The sequence below is a fragment of the Megalobrama amblycephala genome, linkage group LG4, assembly GCF_018812025.1.
Source record: "Megalobrama amblycephala isolate DHTTF-2021 linkage group LG4, ASM1881202v1, whole genome shotgun sequence".
In the NCBI taxonomy this organism is placed as follows: Eukaryota; Metazoa; Chordata; class Actinopteri; order Cypriniformes; family Xenocyprididae; genus Megalobrama; species Megalobrama amblycephala.
Genome location: NC_063047.1, coordinates 20,572,398 through 20,593,042, shown reverse-complemented (window position 1 = coordinate 20,593,042; position 20,645 = coordinate 20,572,398). Strand labels below are relative to the sequence as shown.

The 20,645-nt window shown below is 37.9% G+C and overlaps 1 protein-coding gene across 5 annotated transcripts in view; it reads left to right on the top strand.

The window, feature by feature from the left end:
- The window catches only part of wdfy3 (WD repeat and FYVE domain containing 3), a 99,952-nt gene that overhangs the window by 71,640 nt on the left and 7,667 nt on the right, over positions 1-20,645 (top strand). For 3 of the 5 annotated variants that reach the window (XM_048188196.1, XM_048188193.1, XM_048188197.1), the window contains 30 exons: positions 817-911; positions 1,166-1,286; positions 1,650-1,867; positions 2,015-2,211; positions 3,184-3,318; positions 3,560-3,739; positions 3,845-4,078; positions 4,275-4,374; positions 5,272-5,432; positions 5,882-6,111; positions 9,849-9,958; positions 10,118-10,300; positions 10,486-10,643; positions 10,748-10,825; positions 11,018-11,245; positions 12,781-12,831; positions 14,822-14,990; positions 15,231-15,391; positions 15,670-15,818; positions 16,357-16,477; positions 16,587-16,672; positions 17,608-17,688; positions 17,778-17,832; positions 17,915-18,034; positions 18,193-18,310; positions 18,392-18,498; positions 19,234-19,387; positions 19,486-19,577; positions 19,775-19,987; positions 20,329-20,476. In XM_048188196.1, the coding sequence (XP_048044153.1) occupies positions 817-911; positions 1,166-1,286; positions 1,650-1,867; positions 2,015-2,211; positions 3,184-3,318; positions 3,560-3,739; positions 3,845-4,078; positions 4,275-4,374; positions 5,272-5,432; positions 5,882-6,111; positions 9,849-9,958; positions 10,118-10,300; positions 10,486-10,643; positions 10,748-10,825; positions 11,018-11,245; positions 12,781-12,831; positions 14,822-14,990; positions 15,231-15,391; positions 15,670-15,818; positions 16,357-16,477; positions 16,587-16,672; positions 17,608-17,688; positions 17,778-17,832; positions 17,915-18,034; positions 18,193-18,310; positions 18,392-18,498; positions 19,234-19,387; positions 19,486-19,577; positions 19,775-19,987; positions 20,329-20,476 (4,253 nt within the window). The remainder of the gene's footprint in view (positions 1-816; positions 912-1,165; positions 1,287-1,649; positions 1,868-2,014; positions 2,212-3,183; positions 3,319-3,559; positions 3,740-3,844; positions 4,079-4,274; positions 4,375-5,271; positions 5,433-5,881; positions 6,112-9,848; positions 9,959-10,117; positions 10,301-10,485; positions 10,644-10,747; positions 10,826-11,017; positions 11,246-12,780; positions 12,832-14,821; positions 14,991-15,230; positions 15,392-15,669; positions 15,819-16,356; positions 16,478-16,586; positions 16,673-17,607; positions 17,689-17,777; positions 17,833-17,914; positions 18,035-18,192; positions 18,311-18,391; positions 18,499-19,233; positions 19,388-19,485; positions 19,578-19,774; positions 19,988-20,328; positions 20,477-20,645) is intronic. The other 2 variants (XM_048188194.1, XM_048188195.1) reach the window with 2 other exon arrangements.

The window sequence follows — 20,645 nt, the reverse complement described above, 5'->3', positions numbered from 1 at the left end:
GTTGCCACAGAATATACTGTGTTTAGAAGGAGAGGTGACTTAAAGGATTAGTCCACTTTTAAATACACTTTTCCTGATAAATTTACTCACGCCCATGTCATCCAAGATGTTCATGTCTTTCTTTCGCCAGTTGAAAAGAAATGAAGGTTTTTGAGGAAAACATTCCAGGATTATTCTCCTTACAGTGGATTTCAATGGCTACCAACAGGTTGAAGGTCAAAATTACAGTTTCAGTGCAGCTTCAAGGGCTTTAAACGATACCAGATGAGTAAGTAAGATTCAAGTTACGGAAAAAAAACGAAACTGGTGCCGCGTTCGTTCCGTAAGTAGAATAGGGAAGGCGTAGGACATTCAGCGTAAGCGTTATGAAGAATGCGGAAGCGGAAAGTACGTTCAAGGCGATATTTTGTTTATAAAGCATAAACGGTTGTATTTTTTTCGAAAATGACCGATCGATTCGCTAGATAAGACCCTTATTACTCATCTGGTATCGTTTAAAGCCCTTAAAGCTGTAATTTTGACCTTCAATCTGTTGGTAGCCATTGAAATCCACTGTAAGGAGAAAAATCCTGGAATGTTTTCCTCAAAAACCTTAATTTCTTTTCGACTGACGAAAGAAAGACATGAACATCTTGGATGACATGGGCGTGAGTAAATTTATCAGGAAAAGTGTACTTAAAAGTGGACTAATCCTTTAAGGAATCATTTCTGTTGTCTAAGAATTATCTGGTTAAATATTACAATAATAACTATGTATAAAAAAAGAATCGTCTTGAAAAACAATAAAATTATTTGTTCATTTTGTTCGTGGCAAAGGTTTGGGCAGTTCATCTCTTCAACATTACCAACATTTGCAGTCTGTGAGAAGTTTGTCATTATGGAGAACACCAATGAGGAGAAGATCGATAGAGGTTGGTGATCTTTGTTTTAAGTTTCAAAGAAGTTTAGTATCAAAGAAGCATTCTGTCTATTTATCACTCTAACAACTCAGACCCTTTCAAACCAAGCAGCCTTTTTTATGTTAGTCAACATCAAATTTGTGTGTGGAAAAAGGAAAAAAAAAAAAAAATCAATGGAAAATCTGCATGCGAAATTCCTATAATGCAGATACAACATTACCATAACATGAGCACACCTTTAATCTTCTTCCTGGGTGTTTGTCCAGGTGTTGATGATGAGTTTGGAGGCCTCCTGTCGTCCAACCTGATTCTTCTGCGGAACAGACTGCTGGACATCCTGCTCAAACAGCTCTTCAGCTGCAAAGAGAAGAGCACTGTTAATGCACAGTGAGTGATGCTCCTAAATGAAATCATGGGTGAATTATTAGACTTTAGAGAGCTGCACTGCATTTTACAGCATCTGTAACATTGTTACCTGAGTCTGCTAGCTTAGGGATGATATCTGTGATTGGATACAGATGGAACTGGGCACTTTGAATATGTGTCCAAAATGATTTAGTGTGGCCCAAATGCTTTTATTGCTTAACAGTGCACTCAGTGTATGCACTTTGTATAGGAAAAAATGGCAAAACGCACCATTTAATTGTAAATTAATCCTGTTGACATAAAGCATTAAAACATATGTTTGTAAGTTTTGCTTCCATATTAATCACCCTACCCCTAAATTTTCCTTTCTGCTACCTCCCACAGGGCATGTGATGAGCTTGTGCGCACCTTGGGTTTTGATTGGTTGTTGATGTTTATGGAAGAACACATTCACTCTAGCACGGTGACGGCAGCTCTCTTGATCTTGGTGGTGTTGCTGAGTAACCAATCCATCCTGAGCCGGTTTAAAGAGGGCCTGTCTGGTGGAGGGTGGCTGGACCACACAGACTCTGTGCTCACTAATAAGATAGGCACTGTTCTGGGTGAGACCTATGTAATCATATTCACTGATTATATACAGGAGATGTTAAAAAACAACTATCATTAAACAGTCATTTTATAGTTATATAAAAAAATAAAGTTTATAGTATTATGACTTGGGCTGTTCTTTTGCTCATATCTCCTTTCAGGTTTTAATGTGGGCCGCAGTGCAGGAGGCAGGTCGACGGTTCGTGAAATCAACCGAGACGCCTGCCATTTCCCAGGATTCCCTGTGTTGCAAACTCTACTACCCAAACACACCAACGTTCCAGAGATTTACTTCATGCTCATGGCCCTCTTCCTCCAGCAGCCAATCACAGAGCTGCCTGACAGCCTGCAGGTACATGTCAGTATACAAACCTTTTTTTTCCCTACTAATCAAACTTAATGTCTTCACTGTGGTTTGTGTGTGTGTTACTTAACTATATTTTGGGGACAAATTTGTACCCAGAAGTGACCAAAACCTGATAAAATCTCCAAAAACCTCCCTTTAGGGATGTCCTTGTTTTGTAAAACTGGTTTAAAAATAAAGTAATTAAAGGTTTTTTAAAAATGCAGTTTTCTTTGATGGGTAGGTTTAGGGGTAGGGTTAGTGTAAGGGGATAGAATATACAGTTTGTACAATATAATTACCATTACGTCTATGGAACGTCCCCATTTAGATAGCTAAGTAAACGTGAGTGTGTGTGTGTGTGTGTGTGTTATTTCCCAATCCATATAATTTCACATGTCTGAGACTACTTCTGAAAATGCTAATTTATAATTTTACATAATACATTTGTAAAATAATTTTTATTATTAAAAATTAGTATTTTCCTTTTTGACCTTTTGCACACATGCTCAATGTCACAAATTGATTTTATCATTAATGACCTAGAAATAGTCCAGAACCTGAATAATTTTACACCATATTTCTTTGTTTTAATCAAAATCCTAAAACTGTTTATTTACAAATGTAACCTCAACCCTTTGGATCACACTGTATTTTAAGGTGACTTGTAAATTATACTGGTGTTCAAAATTCTAATTATTTTAATTTTATCGTCATGCATGCTTTAATTAAATGTTAAGCATCTGCACTTTCCTCTGTGTTAGAGCATTTTAGTGTCGCCACTGTACATTCTTTTACTTTTTAAACAAAAACTCTAACATAAACAAAAACTCTAAAACATAAATCTTTTTTTATTTATTTAAAATAATTAATTATTATGATTTAATTATGTTTTAGAATAATATAATACAATTTAATAATTTACATAATATATATTTAACAATAATTATTAAATAATTATTGAGGTTTACCAATCTTCTCACACAGTTTGACCTGGACTCTATCTGGACGTTTATATTTGGCGTCCCTGCCTCCAGCGCTACAGTTGTGGGCTCCATTCACAACATGTGCACTGAAGCAGCGTTCCTGCTCCTGGCCATGCTGCGCAGCATGCTTAACCTGGTGAGTCTGTTGTAATTGCAATGATTGTTCCGGTTGTCAGTTGGTAGTTTATCAATGGTTTTATAATACTGATGAAAAATTCTGGATGAATTGGGAAATGAATGACAAACTGAAAGTAAAAAATGAAAGAAAATGGTAAAATGGTTTTATGTTAAAATAATTTATCCCTAAAAACCCCTTCAAATAAGCTCATAGCAAAAGCTGACATAGTTTTTTATATGTCTCTTCATCTAACCTGCAGCCTTGGCAGTCAGAAGAGGAGGGTTCCTGGCTGAGAGAATATCCTATCACTCTCATGCAGTTTTTCCGTTACCTCTATCACAACATCCCAGATCTGGCACCCATGTGGCACAGCCCGGACTTCCTGTGTACACTCGCTGCTACAGTTTTCCCCTTCAATATACGGCCCTACTCTGAGATGGTACGCTATTGCGCTTTGTCATTGTAATTGGCTTTTGGGAGCTCGGGGCCTTTGAGAATTTGTCCTTTTGATGTTCAAGGTGAAAAATGTCTTGTTTTCTCTCAGGTGAGTGATTTGGATGATGAAACCAGCTCACCAACTGAAGAGTTTAAAGCCTTTGTAACAGATACAGGCATGAACCGCAGCCAGTCAGAATACTGTAATGTGGGCAATAAAACCTACCTGACCAACCACCCAGCCAAGAAGTACGTCTTTGACTTCATGAGGGTCCTCATCATGGACAACCTGTGCATGACACCTGCCAGCAAACAAACCCCCATCATTGATCTTCTGCTAGAGGTTAGATCATCTCGGATATCTGCGTGATCACAAGTGAACATTTTATTTGTTGCCAGTGAAGCAACAGAATTTCAGTTCATGTCATTGTGGCTTTATTTTGTATTGTTTTGTGGCACATTGCATGCTGTTTATTAGAAGCTATTGTGGGAGTGTCCATCTGTTAGGCAGAAACACTAACTTTGCTCTCTGTACTCAGGCCTCACCAGAGCGCTCCACCAGAACCCAGCAGAAGGAGTTTCAGTCCTACATCCTGGACAGTGTGATGGAGCAGCTTCTTGCAGCAGATGTTCTGTTGGGTTAGTTGCATCCCAATCTTCTGGTTTAGCTCAGGGAAAATGCTCTGCTATAATGCTTCGGTCAAAAATACTGTCATTTACTCACCCTCATTTTGTTCCAACCTGTGTGGTTTTGATGTCAGTGAAGATCAGTCACAATATATGCAAAAACAGGTCTTGACTGACCATATTTCAGTAATTCTCAGCCTTTTTGACTAGAAGTCCCCACCGTTGTCCAACAAAATATACAAAAAACTATATATTTTCAGAATTTCTGCTGTAATTATGACAGCTGAGCACATTGCTAATAGTTATTAAGGAGTAAACATATGATTTACAAGTTTACATCTTAATTTTATATGACTTTTTAGCATTTACATTTAGAGTTAGATTATTTAGTATGTTAACGATAGTTTATTTAAATATTTTTAAGTCATCCTATGCCTGCTGGTTGAGAACCACTGCCATATTTGAATGTACCTACCTCAAATAAGATTTGATAGCTATGGCAGATGCTATGATATACAGAGAATGATGATCTAAATTTTGTGTCTGTTTCTCATAAGGCTTCAAAAGGATTGTTATATAATATAGCTCATGGCTCATGCAAACTACATTCATGGTACTTTTTTGGTGCTCGACAGCCCCAGTCTGGGAGCTGTCGAATGTCTAGTTTGTTTCATGTATGAAAAACATTAAGGGTTTGGAATGTCACGAGTGTGAGTAAACGATAATAGATATTTCATTTTAAGTAAATTATTAGTTTAGCTGCCAGTGTGCCCCTGAAGCTGGAGGTTGATGGTGACTTCTGTGACCCCTGACCTCCACCACATTTCCTTGTTCTATTATTTCCTAAGTAAAAATGACATTAACCATTCATTGCAATTTTTTCATTTGTGTGGGTCTGTCCTCCAACAGGTGAGGAGGCATCATTGCCCATAACGACAGGAGGAAGTTACCAGGTCCTGGTCAACAACGTCTTCTACTTCACCCAGCGTGTGGTGGATAAGCTGTGGCAAGGCATGTTCAATAAAGAGTCCAAGCTAGTGGTGGAATTCATAGTTCAGCTGATCACCCAGGTGAGCGCAGTCCTGTGAACTCATACTAGGTTTTGCCCAAATAGCCTCCAATTATGCTTTCACATTTATGCTTTCGCCTACATCAGAACAAGCACACTTGTTCCCATTGTCAAAGTGTCTTTATATATATATACAAATTAATACTTTTAGCGTACATGTCTTAAATGTACACTAACAAAAGTTTCACTAAAAAATTTATTACCTACCAATCATTTAAGAACAACTGAAAGGACGCACAAAGTGATGTGATTTTATCCTGTTATTACATCATAACATTCTGTTAGTTTTACAATGCTCCCTCTCTCAATCTCTCTCTCTCTCTCTCTCTCTCTCACACACTCCCCATGTGCAAGACTTATGTTGCATTCCTATGTGACTTAAATGAGTGTTGGTTTCTCAACAAATCTCCTTTTCTCCTTTCTTCTGTTTTTTCTTTTTTTTTTTTCCAGTCCAAACGGCGATCACAGGGTTTGTCTCTGGACTCAATCTACCATTGTCTGAACCGAACAATCCTTTACCAGCTCTCACGGCCACACAAGACCGTCCCGCAACAGGTCACCCTTCTGGATTCACTGCGTGTGCTGACGGTAAACCGAAACCTTGTGCTGGGACCTGGCAACCATGACCAGGAGTTTGTGGCCTGTCTGGCCCACTGCTTGATCAACCTGCACACGGGGAGGTGAGAGAGACACATAGAGGCAGTATGATGTTTTCAGGCACTTTATGTGAAAACAAGAGTTTATGAATATTGAGTGAATATATTGACATGTTAGACTCTTGTGCAGTGGTTTCCGTTTGACATGCAATGAGTCTCTGGTTCAAATCCAGACTTAAAGAGGTGGTTCAGTGTTTTTTTTCTAGGCTTGATTGTGTTTATAGGGTGCAGTTTAACATGTCTTAATGCTTCGTTTTTAAAAAACGCTGTATTTTTCATATATTTTACCTTTATTCTACACCACTGTTTCCATTGTCATTTGAATGGCTGGTTTGACTTCCTGATTCTATGATACCACTCCCTCCAAAATGCGCAATGTGCTCACATTGGTTAGCTGGCCCAGTGTTTGTGATTTAGTTTTTACCACTGTGATTTAGTCAGTGTTTAGTTGTTACATGTGCTTCAGTGGAAATGTAAATAATGGCGTCAATATTGCCGTATCAAACTGAGCCCGAATCAGACCCAGATAGCAGTAATGATGAAGAGGGTCAAGCAGAACCTCTGCAAGCACAGCTTTTAAAGGACGTTTATGAATAAGTGTTTAGATATGCTGTCTCTTTGAAATGTTACTGCTGTTTGTTAGCTTTCAATATACGGTTTTATCCTGATGAAGGCTTTAGCTGAATACATGACTGAGTAGTAGTATTTTTGTAAAGGTATCGTTTAATTTATAGCATGAACAACTGTTTGTCTATGAACATAGAAGTTTGTTGGTGTTTGTTAGCGTTTGTTGAAGTATGCAATAGAATTTAGCTAACTGGCTAGCGAAGCAAAAATACGTTGGTCTTTGTTTACATCCTTGATGCAACCAAAAATAGCATCATAATACATTTAAAAGACATGTATAAACAATAAAACGCACTTACAGTTAGGGACCCATAAACAGCAGCTTTTGCTTTTAAAGTGGGAATTGCTTCATCTTTCAGTAATAGCCTTTGTGCAAATCCAGCATTAAACTCATGTAGATTCTGGAAGCTGTCTTCCGTGCCGCATCCAGTGTAGACAGTATCACTGATTATAATGGGTTCTATTCATAGTTTTCAGTCACATGACTGTCGTGGAGCCCTGGAGTGCAAAACAGCCATGTAACTGCAGCACAAGGCTGTCAATTTTCCACCTTAAAAACAAAAACATGTGAACAAGATGCAAGTTTTGGGCACTTGTGATCCATATACAGCACCTGCAGTGATTTCAATCACTAAAAACAGCGGGACAAATTTTTAAAAAGCTAATGCGAAAAACATTAGGATGGGTTGCACCAATAAAGATTAAATTAAGCAAAGTTCAACACTAATCAAGGATTTGTTGATCTGGGTTTTATTTTAAATCGAGTAGTGTTGCACCACTTAATTTTAAACAGATTAACTACGCAGAAAGACCGTTAGAATTAAAGGGCTGATCAAGCAGCATAGGCGGAGGGTGAACCCTTAAAGTGAACCCTTAAAGTGCCTTAATGTACTAAAACAGTGATATCAAAGATCAACTTCAGTTTAACCCTTTTTGATGATGATGCATACTATATACAGATGAGCAGATGAGCCCAGAATATGAACGCAATGTGTTTTTTTTTTTATTATGGTTTTCAATGGGAAAAAAACGCTTAACGAGAAACCTCATGTTGCATTAATATTCTGTGTTCATTTGTTTGCCTGTACAAAGTATGCATAATCAATAAGGTGTATATTGAATTTGGTCTTTTAATATCATTTTAATGTCTTACTACATTTGATCTTACTACAAACCTGGTAAAAATGACTTGCGGGCAACGGAGGAAAACCTTGTTTTGCCCGCGGGGGGGCGTTCCCCTTAGGGTGTGATGTCACGTGAAAACTATCAATTATCATTAGAGTACCTCAGGGATGATGTGTTTTTGTAGCATTTTAGGACTTCCGGTTCCATCGCCCCAAAGTCTATGGGTTTTTTGAATGGGTTTTTGCTAAATCGCCTGAAATAAGGTCTGTGGTTAACAAAGCCTCTAAATACTTTCATGTTTTGATCTATGACATAAAACACACCAGTTATAACCCCTCTTGTGATTTTTTTTATTTATTTTTTATTTTTTTTATAAAACATTTATTGTGTCTTAAAAACGGCTGTTGCTAACAAATTGCTAAAAGGGACTACTTCCTTTGGCGGGGACTTTAGACGTCAACATTTGACAAACAGGACATTTGGACAGCATTTCTCATGAAAAAGTAGATAAGTATTCATACACAGCGCAGATCATAATCAGCGAGCATGTTTTTAAATAAAGTTGTTTTTTAAATAAAGTTTGAGGAAGATTGGTGGTGTTTATAGCCTACTGTTAGCCTTTTATATCTGACGACTTTATTTAGGCTTCAAAATGTATAAATGTTGTGTTAACTTGTAAAGATTATCTTGATAGACAAAACGTGTAAGTGTCATAACCCTTTGTTAAACACAGAGCTTATTTTCTGCGATTTTCCAAAAGTCTATGGGAAAAATGCATAGGCTTTCGATTGAGGGAACCCGTGCACCGCTAACTTCCGGGTTGGCCTACAAAAACACGTCACCCCTGAGGTACTCTATCGACGCGTTGCATTGCGCACGTCCGGTGTAGACAACTCTTATGCTTCCGTAATGCCGCGCAACATGGCTTTGCCCACTTTGTTGGCGTGTTCCCATGGGCAGAGTTTATATTAATTGCAGAGTTTATGATGTCACCAACCCGGGAAGAAGCTTGTTGTTGTCCAAACCGGTCGTTTTTGTAGGCAATAAACTGTCATAACTTTAAAAGACAATATCTCCGTTTGCATTGAACTTTCAGCGCTGTAACTTTCCAGATACTGTTTATGCTCATGCTGCAACATTACACACTAACTAAAGTTAAAAAAGTGAAACCGCAATGAACCACCCCTTTAATGCATAATTTAAAATAAATAAGTAAATAAATAGTTTATTGTTAAATTTTATTATTTATGAAAAGAAATGCATTATTATTCATTATTATTATTATTATTATTATTATTAATAATAATAAAATAAGTCTAGATAAATACATATATAAGCTCTGAAATAAATTTCGATAGATGCATAGACTGTATATGAGCAGTAAAAAAATAAGTCAATTTTCATTGGACATTTTATATGAGATATAAAAAATGAGTAAATACATTTAGATAAATAATTTAATTTCACAATTAATTTAATTTAAAATCAATAATTTAAAAATAAATAAAATACATTTAGATCGAAAGATAAATGGGTAAACATTATGTATGAGCTGTAAATAAATGAATTTCTCTTCTCAGTCTCAGGATGTTTGTAATCGTGCAGCTCTCTGCTTTGCTGTTGTGAGTCACTGAGAGATTTGAGGGGGAGGTTTACGTTGTCATGGCTCTGCATCTAGGCTGACTCAGAAGTTTGCCTTCAGAGAGTCTGAGAAATGAGAGCAGAATTACATTAGTGTGCAGTGCTGATACTCTGAGCCTCTGTGCTCTGCTGACGCAGGAAGATCAATAATTCAACTGATTTGATTTCTAGTGTCTGATGTGCTGAAATGATAGTTCATTATTCTTACTGTTTGTGATCTGGCATTCAAACTCATATTATTGACTGAAAGGAAGAATGTGTTCACATGATATAGCACTGGCCAAAAGACCTTGGTGTCTTCAGATGTATGAGAATCGTGTGCTGTATTGCTGCGCCACAGGTCACTTCTCTTTCGTGTTCTCTTACAGTAGTGTGGAGGGCTTTGGTCTGGAGGCGGAGGCCAGAATGACCACCTGGCATGTTGCAGTTCCTTCTGAGAATGAGTCGGACAGCGTCCAGAGCCAGGATGTTAGCGAAGGTTGTTATTTTTCTCTTTTTCTGACATTTCTGCAAACAAAATGTGTGCTGTATTGAAGCATAGAGTTTAATACCTTAAACGCTTTTACAAACCCTCATAAAAGCCATTATTGATATCTGACTTATTCTGACTTTCTTGTTTGGTGTGTGTGTGTGTCAGGTCGTCAGTTGCTGCTCAAGGCAGTGAATCGTGTGTGGACGGAGCTCATGCACAGTAAGCGGCAAATGCTGGAGGATATTTTTAAAGTGTCTCTACCTGTCAATGACAGAGGACATGTGGACATCGCCACCGCCCGACCTGCTCTAGAGGAGCCTGCTGCTAAAAGTTGGCAGAACCATCTGGGTGAGGAAAATGTCCAGTCAGACACACTCAAATGTTCATCACATGTGGAGCTTCACCCACATGGTTTAATTTTAGCAGCCTGTTGCTTTCACACTCTTTCCTGTGTCTATCTTTGTCATTCTGCTTATTTTTTTCTCTCAATCTGCTTCTCTTACTGTGTTGAATAACGTCTGTTTTCCCTCTAGTCCATGAAAAGAAATGCATCAGCAGGGGTGAGACTGTTGCCCCAGCAAATCAGTCCAAACTGTCTAGAGTCAGCAGTGGCTTTGGTCTGTCCAAACTGACCGGCTCCCGTCGCAGCAAGAAAGAAAGTGGAATGAACAAGAACAACCTTTCTGCACAGGTAACCGACAAAACAACTTTCACCGATGTGGAAATGATTGCACCGCTGATCTTTTGGACTTGCACAGGCAGTTTGTGCTCACATCTAGTTTTGACTGTCCACAGGAAACCTTCCAGTGGATGTTCACGCACATTGCTGTGGTCCGGGACTTGGTAGCAATGCAGTACAAGGAGCATCAAGAGGTAACCTGCACAAGTGCAATGTCAAACATATATAGAAAGGTCAAATAGATTTTTTTAGAACAATAATAATTGGTTAAATGTTTTACATGGAGTAGTCGCCAAATAAATATTTTCCCAATCCCAATTGTAGTGGAATGACTAATAGAAAAAATTGATTTTTGTTCCAAATATGCATTTTTTTTTTATTCACAGAGGCAGCAGAATGCATTGAAGTATGTGATGGATGAGTGGGCAGGGATTGAATATGAGCTGCTTCGGGAAAGGGGTCTGTGGGGGCCTCCTATTGGCTCCCATCTGGACAAGTTTCAGTTGGACATGACCGAGGGACCTTGTAGAATGAGGAAGAAAATGGTTCGGAATGACATGTTTTACATTCATTATCCCTACGTGCCTGATCCTGAGCCTAACGCAAGTACTCAGGTTAGTGTCAGCCCTTCTTCCCCTCCTTTTTTTGTTGTAATTTTGAATTTTAATGAGGTACCTACCTGCAGTGTATTTTTATTTCAGTTATATTTGGGACAATACTATATTATCACTGTGGGGTGGAAACTTTGTATCTCCAAAAAATGCTACTTTTCAGGAAATGGAAAAAAACACTGTATTTTTTAAATAATTGACCCTTCGCAAAGACCCGCCCCCCTTAGTTACTGTTGCTTTGTCCGACAAGCCGTGGCGCTGTCACACCACACAGAGTGAAAAATAACTTACATCGCGGAGCAAAGAGGATACTGACAACACGTCGACAGACAAGACAAAGCAGGTTACTTATGATATTAAACAAAGTCCCAGCTTTCTAACTGTAGTTTTTTAAAGAAATTCGAACAATAAAAACCGTTTTATGGCTCTTTAATGTGTCGTGACAGATTGCAGTAGCGCCTCAGCTCAAGCTGCTCATGAACTGATCGTCTCTTCCTACTAGTTCATTTATAGCATCAAATAAACATGAATGAACACGAGAAGGAATGTTGTTTCAAACACGGAAAGACGTCAATACAGACCATTTTTCAAGTTTAAATCCACCGAGGTTAATCTTCTAACTACTGACTGCTTTATCGGACAAAATGGCGGATTCGGCGTTCTGATTGGTTAGATCGCTTGTCAATCAAACTCCCTGCAAAGGGTCAATTAAGCACTGCATTGTTAAAGTTGATATTGTGGCCTTAAATATGAGTCAATATATTCTTCATTTTATTAAATTATTGTTTCTTGAGTAAAAAAACTAACAAAAAAACACTGTACAAAGAACTAGTTCATTTACCCTTGGCTTGCACTGCACTTCATATGAGATATGAGGTCTGACTGACAGTTTAAAGATCCAAGGTTTAGGCACAAGCTCTTTTTTAGTACTTTCCATTGGTTAAATATTTGCAAAACCCACAGACAGAGGTAAAGGGTAACCAATAGTAATAATGATTTATGAAAAAAAGACGGAATATGGAGATACGATTTGTCTGCCCGACAGTGACGATAAACTACATGCATTAATAAATTTGGTTAAAATGCAGGTTATAAATTACATACATCAGTTATCCATTAAAATGTATCATAATTAATAATAATAATGTAAATAATATTATTTTTATTAAATTTTTCAATCAGATTTGTGCTGAATATAAGTAAAGTTAGATCAAGGTAGTCATCTACAAAGATTTTGAGATTTGCTTAAAAAGAAGGTAATTATGACTGCCTGAAATAGAAAATAAACGTATGTAATTAGGTTTAACCTTATTTTACCGCATTAACTGAAACAAGTCTGTTGAATGTGCCTATAGTTCGAGTGAAAGTCAGCGTGTGTATAGCACTAATGGTTGATAATCTGCTCTGAATGGATCTTTTGTGAGCTCTAAAAACGTGAATTAGCAGCATTAGCCATATGATGGTAATGACTGCACACAAGGACCCTTAAAGGCTTTCATTTGGTCCTCTTCCCTTATCGCCCATTTTTCCCTTTTTAGAATCACTCTCAGGTGCCGTTACTGGACGCTGTGGTTAAAATACCAGTCCAGGTACAAACTGAAGTGTGCCTAAACTACAGTCTTGCTGTATGCTCTCAAACAACTGCATTGAGCTGAATGCTTAACTGTAAAATAAAATGTCCCCCAGACCTTCTACATGTGCCTGGCTCACGACAGGGAGGCGTATGTGGATTCACGCCTCTGCAGAGCTCTTAAAATGCTGGTTGGAGATGTTTACTCTGCTTTTATTCCTGTTAAATATATTTCATACACAGAGAAACCTCTAGGAAAATAGGTTTAGCTCCTTCCCTCCCATGTTTGTTAATCCCTTTTAATCCATATGCGAGGTTGAACAATATTAAAACAAGAATGTTGCATATTACCATTACAACATACTAATAATTGATATTCATGTAGAATTATGTAATTTCTGCACAACTTCTGGTATCAAACATAACTGCAGAAATAAAGACTGTTTCACATACTTCACCCAACTTTCATTGTTCAGCAAAAAGATACTGTAGCCCCGCCCTAAACTCTCTCCATTGGTTGAGCCAGTGTTGTTACTTGTGGCCCATTTGGGCTGCTCAAACAAACAAATTGCAGTTCTGTTTGGTGCTGCTAGTTGTGCAGAATTTACAGACTTCACCTTTTAATTACACTTTCCTTGACTTGTATTTAGATGTTTTAAAGGTGCCCAAGAATGCTTTTTCACAAGATGTAATATAAGTCTAAGGTGTCTCCTGAATGTGTCTGTGAAGTTTCAGCTCAAAATACCCCATAGATTTTTTTTAAATTAATTTTTTTAACTGCCTATTTTGGGGCATCATTAACAATGCACTGATTTACACTCGCCGCCGCCCCTTTAAATCGCGTGCTCCCTGCCAAACGAGCTCTCGACTATATTACAGCGCATTTACAAAGTTCACACAGCTAATATAACCCTCAAATGGATCTTTACAAGATGTTCGTCATGCATGCTGTATGCATGCTTCGAATTATGTGAGTAAAGTATTTATTTGGATGTTTACATTTTATTCTCTATGAGTTTGAGGCTATATGCTCCGTGGCTAACGGCTAAGGCTACACTGTTGGAGAGATTTATAAAGAATGAAGTTGTGTTTATGCATTATACAGACTGCAAGTGTTTAAAAATGAAAATAACAACAGTCTTGTCTCCGTGAATACAGTAAGAAACGATGGTAACTTTAACCACATTTAACAGTACATTAGCAACATGCTAACGAAACATTTAGAAAGACAGTTTACAAATATCACTAAAAATATCATGCTATCATGGATTATGTCAGTTATTATTGCTCCATCTGCCATTTTTCGCTGTTGTTCTTGCTTGCTTACCTAGTCTGATGCTTCATCTGTGCACAGATCCAGACGTTAATACTGGCTTGTGTAATCCCTTGAACATGGGCTGGCATTATGCAAATATTGGGGGCGTACACTCCGACAGTTACGTAACAGTCGGTGTTATGTTGAGATTCGCCTGTTCTTCGGAGGTCGTTTAAACAAATGAGATTTATATAAGAAGGAGGAAACAATGGGGTTTGAGACTAACTGTATGTCTTTTCCATGTACTGAACTCTTATTTAACTATGCCAAGGTAAATTCAATTTTTGATTCTAGGGCACCTTTAATAGGAAGTTGATTAACAGCATGTTCATGCAGATTGTTTTTCTCCCCAAAATCAAGATTTTAAATTTGCATACAGACACTTGACTGAATTTGAATCTTGAAAAGCTGCTGATCTAAATTTCCTTTGTGGGAGAATATAAATGGTGTCTAAATATGAATCGCGCACTATATGTGAATGTTCAGTGTGGGATTTTCTTACGGATTGACGCACATGTGGCTGTGTCGAGCCCAATGTGTGTTTGCATGCCTCTGACTGGATTCCTCTGGCTGTCAATGACTTGCAAGATTGTATTTTTCATTACAAATGTTTTCCATCATGGTTGATATAAACCCAAAAGCTAAAGTGAAATAATCATATTAAACAGTTCTTGTTTAATTTCGATCCTTCCAGAAACCAGTGCGCTATCGCCGAGCGATCAGCTATGACAGTAAGGAGTACTACATGCGGCTGCTGTCAGGGAACCCGGGGATGTACCAGCACTCCATAGAGCAGAACACAGAGGGAGAGACCACACAGCAGGAGCCTGAACATGGAGAGGACACCATCGCAAGGGTCAAAGGTCATTATTATTATTATACATTATTACGTTGTAGTGAAACTACTACAGAAAGTAAATACCAAGTGCTCGCATTATACATTGAGTTTTACAGTTATTGTTTATACATTTTGCTTGTTGATGTATGTATAGTAAAGAGGTACCATTTTCAATACAGTGACTTCTTCTCCTTTTTCAAAAGACTTGACTGTACATCTAAGTGTGTTGTATGGTTTTGACTCAATGTGCTGTGTTATGTTTTAGGTCTGGTGAAAGCCCCTTTGAAACGGTCCCGCTCCACAGCAGATGGGCCTGATGAGGACAGTCAAGACCAGCTGCAGGAGTTGCTGGAGTCAGGAGCTATGGACGAGGAGCAGAAAACCGACAACACCACGCTGCTCCGTCTGCTGGAGGAGGGAGAGAAGGTCTGCAGCACTACACCTAACATCCTAGTTACACTGTTCAACAACTGCGACTTGTTTTACTGCCAGTCTCTGTTGCTTTGAAAACTTGGGACTTTGGATGAAGCTTATTTTGATCACTACAATTGTGCTAGCTGTCAAATTATCCCCCATCAGTATAAGTGAAGTAATTAGTAAAATTAGTCTGGTTGGATGATTGTTTATTTTTACTTCATAGATAATTTAGACTAATTGATTTGAATGATTAACCGAGAATGTGTTTTCCTTGTTTGTTCTGATAGATCCAGCACATGTACCGCTGTGCTCGGGTTCAGGGTCTGGACACCAGTGAAGGGCTGCTCTTATTTGGGAAAGAACATTTCTATGTGATCGACGGCTTCACCATGACTGTCACCAGAGAGATTAGAGACATTGAGACACTCCCTGCAAAGTAAGAGTTTTTATGTTTGGTTTTCTGCTATTAGCTAATTACAAAGACTCACTTGTAGCTGTTCATCTGCTAAAATTCACTTTTCCTTCCTACTGGCCCAAAATGCAGATTTTCTGTTTGTTTATGTATTTTTATTTATTTATTTTACAGAATTTTTAATGTATTTTTCACTCTTTTCTTGCTTCTCAGATATTTTCTGACATAGTCTCTAATAATCTAGTGCATTTTTCTTAGCCTTTTTGACTTTGTCCAACACAATATTCCCATGTAGGAAAAGATATTCCAGTATTCCTGCTGTAATGACAAAGTTGCTTGTTTTCTAACTTTTTTTTATTCATCTAAATAAGAAGTGTTGATGTTTTAAATTAACTTGCGCACAATTCATTCTGTCATTCAATTCTGTGATCATTTTTAGATTAATTTTATATAACTATTTATTAATATAAGTCATCCTGCTGCCCCTTTGGAGCTTCCCCGAGGCTGTCTGTTTGAGAACTACTGCTTTAGTGGTTGTACTTTGTTTTTGTGACATTTGCAGTATGCATGAGCCTATCATCCCCCGAGGGGCCCGGCAGAGCAAGAGTCAGTTGAAACGAACCTGCAGCATCTTTGCTTACGAAGACATCAGAGAGGTGCACAAACGTCGCTACCTGCTTCAGGTGTGTAAATGAACCGTTTGGCTTGATTCGTTGCTAGAACCCAGATAACAACGGGTAACTTTCATGTTAAGGCTGATAAAGAAGTTACATTATGCTGTCTTCCTCACAGCCCATGGCAGTAGAAGTGTTTTCCGGGGATGGAAGAAATTATTTGTTGGCTTTCCAAAAAGGAGTCCGGAACAAAGTGTATCAGAGGTATTGTAAACACTGATGCCACTTAGCCAACAGCTCTATTTTGTGGATGTGGATGTCACAGGTTTTGATCATTTTAGATTAAATTTCATCCTGTCCTGTCAGATGTTGTCACACTCCGCTATTAAGAAGGGAAAGGGGTTACAAACTAAATGACTTTCTCTCAGATTCCCTGTCACACACTGCAGCTCTCCATTTTAACAGCAATTCATTGTGAAGTTTGACTTTATTAGAACAGGTGTACTGCACATTCATAAACAACTGTAATAGACTACATTAAGATGCATGGATGATTTTACCAGTAAATGTGTTTGTCTTTTTGTCCCTTCGAGACTTGATGTAGAAAATGAGAGAAATACACTTTTCCAAAATTTGGGGTCGATAAGATTTTTTACATTCAGAAATCATTCTAATATGCTGATTTGGTGCTCAAGAAACATTTCTTAATATTATCAATGTTGAAAACAGTTGAAAACAGTTTTTTTTTTTTTTTTTTTTGGAAACTGATACTGTTTTTTTAAAGATTTTTTTTATGGATGACTAGAAAGTTCAAAAGAACAGCATTTGAAACAAATCTTGTATAACATTTTAAATGTCTTTACTGTCACTTTTTTATCAATTTAATATATCCTTAAGGAGTAGAAGTATTCATTTCTTTTTTAAAAAACTTTGAAAAGGGAGTGTATTTCAGCAAAACATTCTATAAACAGACTGTTCTGCCTTCATTATCTTTTTTATTAGTCATTTAAATGTAGGAGAACCTCAGAAAAATGCTTAGTTACACTGTCACCACTGATGTCAATCAGCATTTACAATTTGTGGCTTTGCATTTTCTGAAGCATACAATTTAAAATCAGCTAGTGGAACACCAGCATTAGCATAATTGCAAACATATTTCCAAACTTTCAAAGCAGCTAAAGCCAAATCTTGTTTTCTAGGTTCCTGGCAGTTGTTCCCTCACTAGCCGACAGCTCAGAATCTGTCTCTGGGCAACGTCCCAACACCAGTGTGGAACAGGGGTAAGTTACCATCATATTATAAGATTATGAAGTGTATTTAGAGTTTATTTACCAAATAAACATTTATATGTGTGTTTCTTGGTTAATAGGTCTGGTCTTCTTAGTACGCTGGTCGGAGAGAAGTCAGTGACCCAAAGATGGGAGGTGCGGTATCTTCACATAAATTTTTTTGTCTATTTGTTTTGTTTTTGCAGTGTTGCTCATGAAAGACTCTCTTTATTTGCAGAGAGGAGAAATTAGTAATTTCCAATATCTGATGCATCTCAACACATTGGCCGGCAGGTCATACAATGACCTGATGCAGTATCCAGTCTTTCCATGGATCCTGGCAGACTTTGATTCTGAGGTACAAACATGACCTTGATCATTCCTTGTAATAAATGCTACAGCAAAATTTACATTTACATTCTGTTGGTACATTAGTACCAGTTTTGTGTTTTTTCTTTTGGTCAATCTAAGCTTAAATCTTCCTCAGCTAGTTAAAGATTTTGAATTATTCCACAGGAACTGGATCTCAACAATCCAAAGACATTCCGAAACTTATCCAAACCAATGGGAGCTCAGACAGATGACAGACTGATCCAGTACAAGAAAAGATTCAAAGACTGGGAGGATCCTAATGGTGAGTCAAAAAACCCTGCTAATGATCTGTCAGTTGTGTTGATTATGCAAACTTTTTAAACATGTTTTTGTTTCTTCATAGGCGAGACTCCAGCATATCATTACGGCACTCATTACTCCTCTGCAATGATCGTAGCCTCATATCTGGTCAGAATGGAACCGTTCACACAGATCTTCCTCAGGCTTCAGGTTCGTCTTGCATGGCTTGTTCTTTTCTTCATTTGTTGCTTTCTCCTCCTAACTCTGTATTTTAGTTATTCTTGTTGGGAGTGATAGAACAATTTTACAGAAACTACAGAAACCGGTCCTTTCATTCTTCTATACCCACTGTTTTGTAGGTGGAATTAGATTTTGTAATAAATGTTACTTAATAAAGCCTCCACATAGCATCGAAATCTACATGGCTATCCACATAACATGTCTTCATAATAAACAGCATCTTCCGCACTCTTATTTAGTGTTTTTTCCCACCCAAAGTTAGTTTATAAGCATAAATAAAGATATTCTTTCGTTTCTGCCAGGATGTTGTTATTAAAGGACATATATTAACGTCCACACCATAATGATAGCTATATTAGTGCCCACACCAACGGATGATAACGTTCTTTTTATTATAAGCACACACTGCAGTTGTGTCGCCTGCCGTTTTAAGTGCTCAAGCTGTTAAAGTCAAGTGGATTCTGATTGGCTGTCAATGTTTTTATCATTCTTCAGCTAGAAAAAAATCTTTCTGGTAGTGATGCCAATGATTTGCCAATATCGTTATTGTTGATGTGGACTTCCCTATTCTCATAGAATTAGAATGATTATTAAAACTTTATAGTTATTGTTATCATCCCTAGTGTGAACAGGCCTTTAGAACTGATCCAGATTGAAGAGAGGTTAAAGCTGTTGGTTACATGTTAGTTTCATCTGTGTTTTTAGGGAGGACATTTTGATCTGGCCGACCGAATGTTTCACAGTGTACGAGAGGCTTGGCTCTCTGCTTCCAAACACAACATGGCTGATGTGAAGGAACTTATCCCTGAGTTCTTCTACCTTCCTGAGTTCTTGCTCAATTGCAACAACTTTGACCTTGGTGAGGATGAGCTTGACAACTAGCCTCATCATCTGTACCTTAAATACAGTCAATTTTTATACAAGTATGTTATTTAATTTGATCGATCTTTCCTAAAGGGAGTAAACAGAATGGCACCAAGCTTGGTGACGTTATTCTGCCTCCGTGGGCAAAAGGAGACCCAAGAGAGTTCATCAGGGTTCACAGAGAGGTAATTGGCATCAAAATACATCGTCCCTGATGGAGCCGGTGGTCAGAAAGAGGCTCTGTGTGTCGTTGTTTCATCCTATCCACAGATTATTAATACTGTTCTCCTAATCCCACTTTTAGCGTTGATGTTAGAGAATAACTGAAGGCCATCTCCAGAAACAGGTTCATAATCTTTAGGGTCTGTGTGTGTTTTTTCAGGCTTTGGAGTGTGACTATGTCAGCTCCCATCTGCATGAATGGATCGACTTGATCTTTGGTTACAAGCAGCAGGGTCCTCCTGCGGTGGAGGCAGTGAATGTCTTCCACCATCTCTTCTATGAGGGCCAGGTCGACATCTACAACATTAATGACCCACTTAAAGAAACCGCTACCATTGGATTCATCAACAACTTCGGCCAGATCCCAAAACAGGTTTGCGAATTCATTTTAAAAAATGTTTTGAACTACGTCTGTGGTTATTCTGCTAGGACACCTGTGCAAACTTGACTTCATACATCTAGTAAAAATCACTGTGACACCAGTTGGTTAAAGTTATTGAAAGGAAAGGAAAGGAAAGTTTGTTCTGAAAAAAAGCTCTATTCTGATTTGTTTTACCGAGGCCATTTGGTTTGATATTTTGTATTTAATGTAATTCAATTCATACATTATGTGTGACTAAGGTGTCCATATACCTTTTGGTACCACTGTACAGTATATCCTGGTGTCTGTTTTATTCGGTATCCAGTTTAACCTCTGTGTTTCTTTTCTTTTAGCTGTTTAAGAAGCCCCATCCTCCAAAGCGGGTCCGTAGTAAGTCAAACGGAGAGGTACCTGGCGTGCCTGTAACAATCAACTCCACCTTAGACAAGACCTTCTTCCATCATCTGGACAACTTGCGGCCCTCACTCACCCCTGTCAAAGGTAATGCAGAATGGATGGAGCTGTACAGTAGCATTCATCCAAACAGCCCAAATCACCTAAAATATATAATCACCTAAAATATAAAATATGAATCACCTAAAATATATAAATGTCATCTACTTCATTTAATAACTATAATATATATATATATATATTTTTTTACCCATTT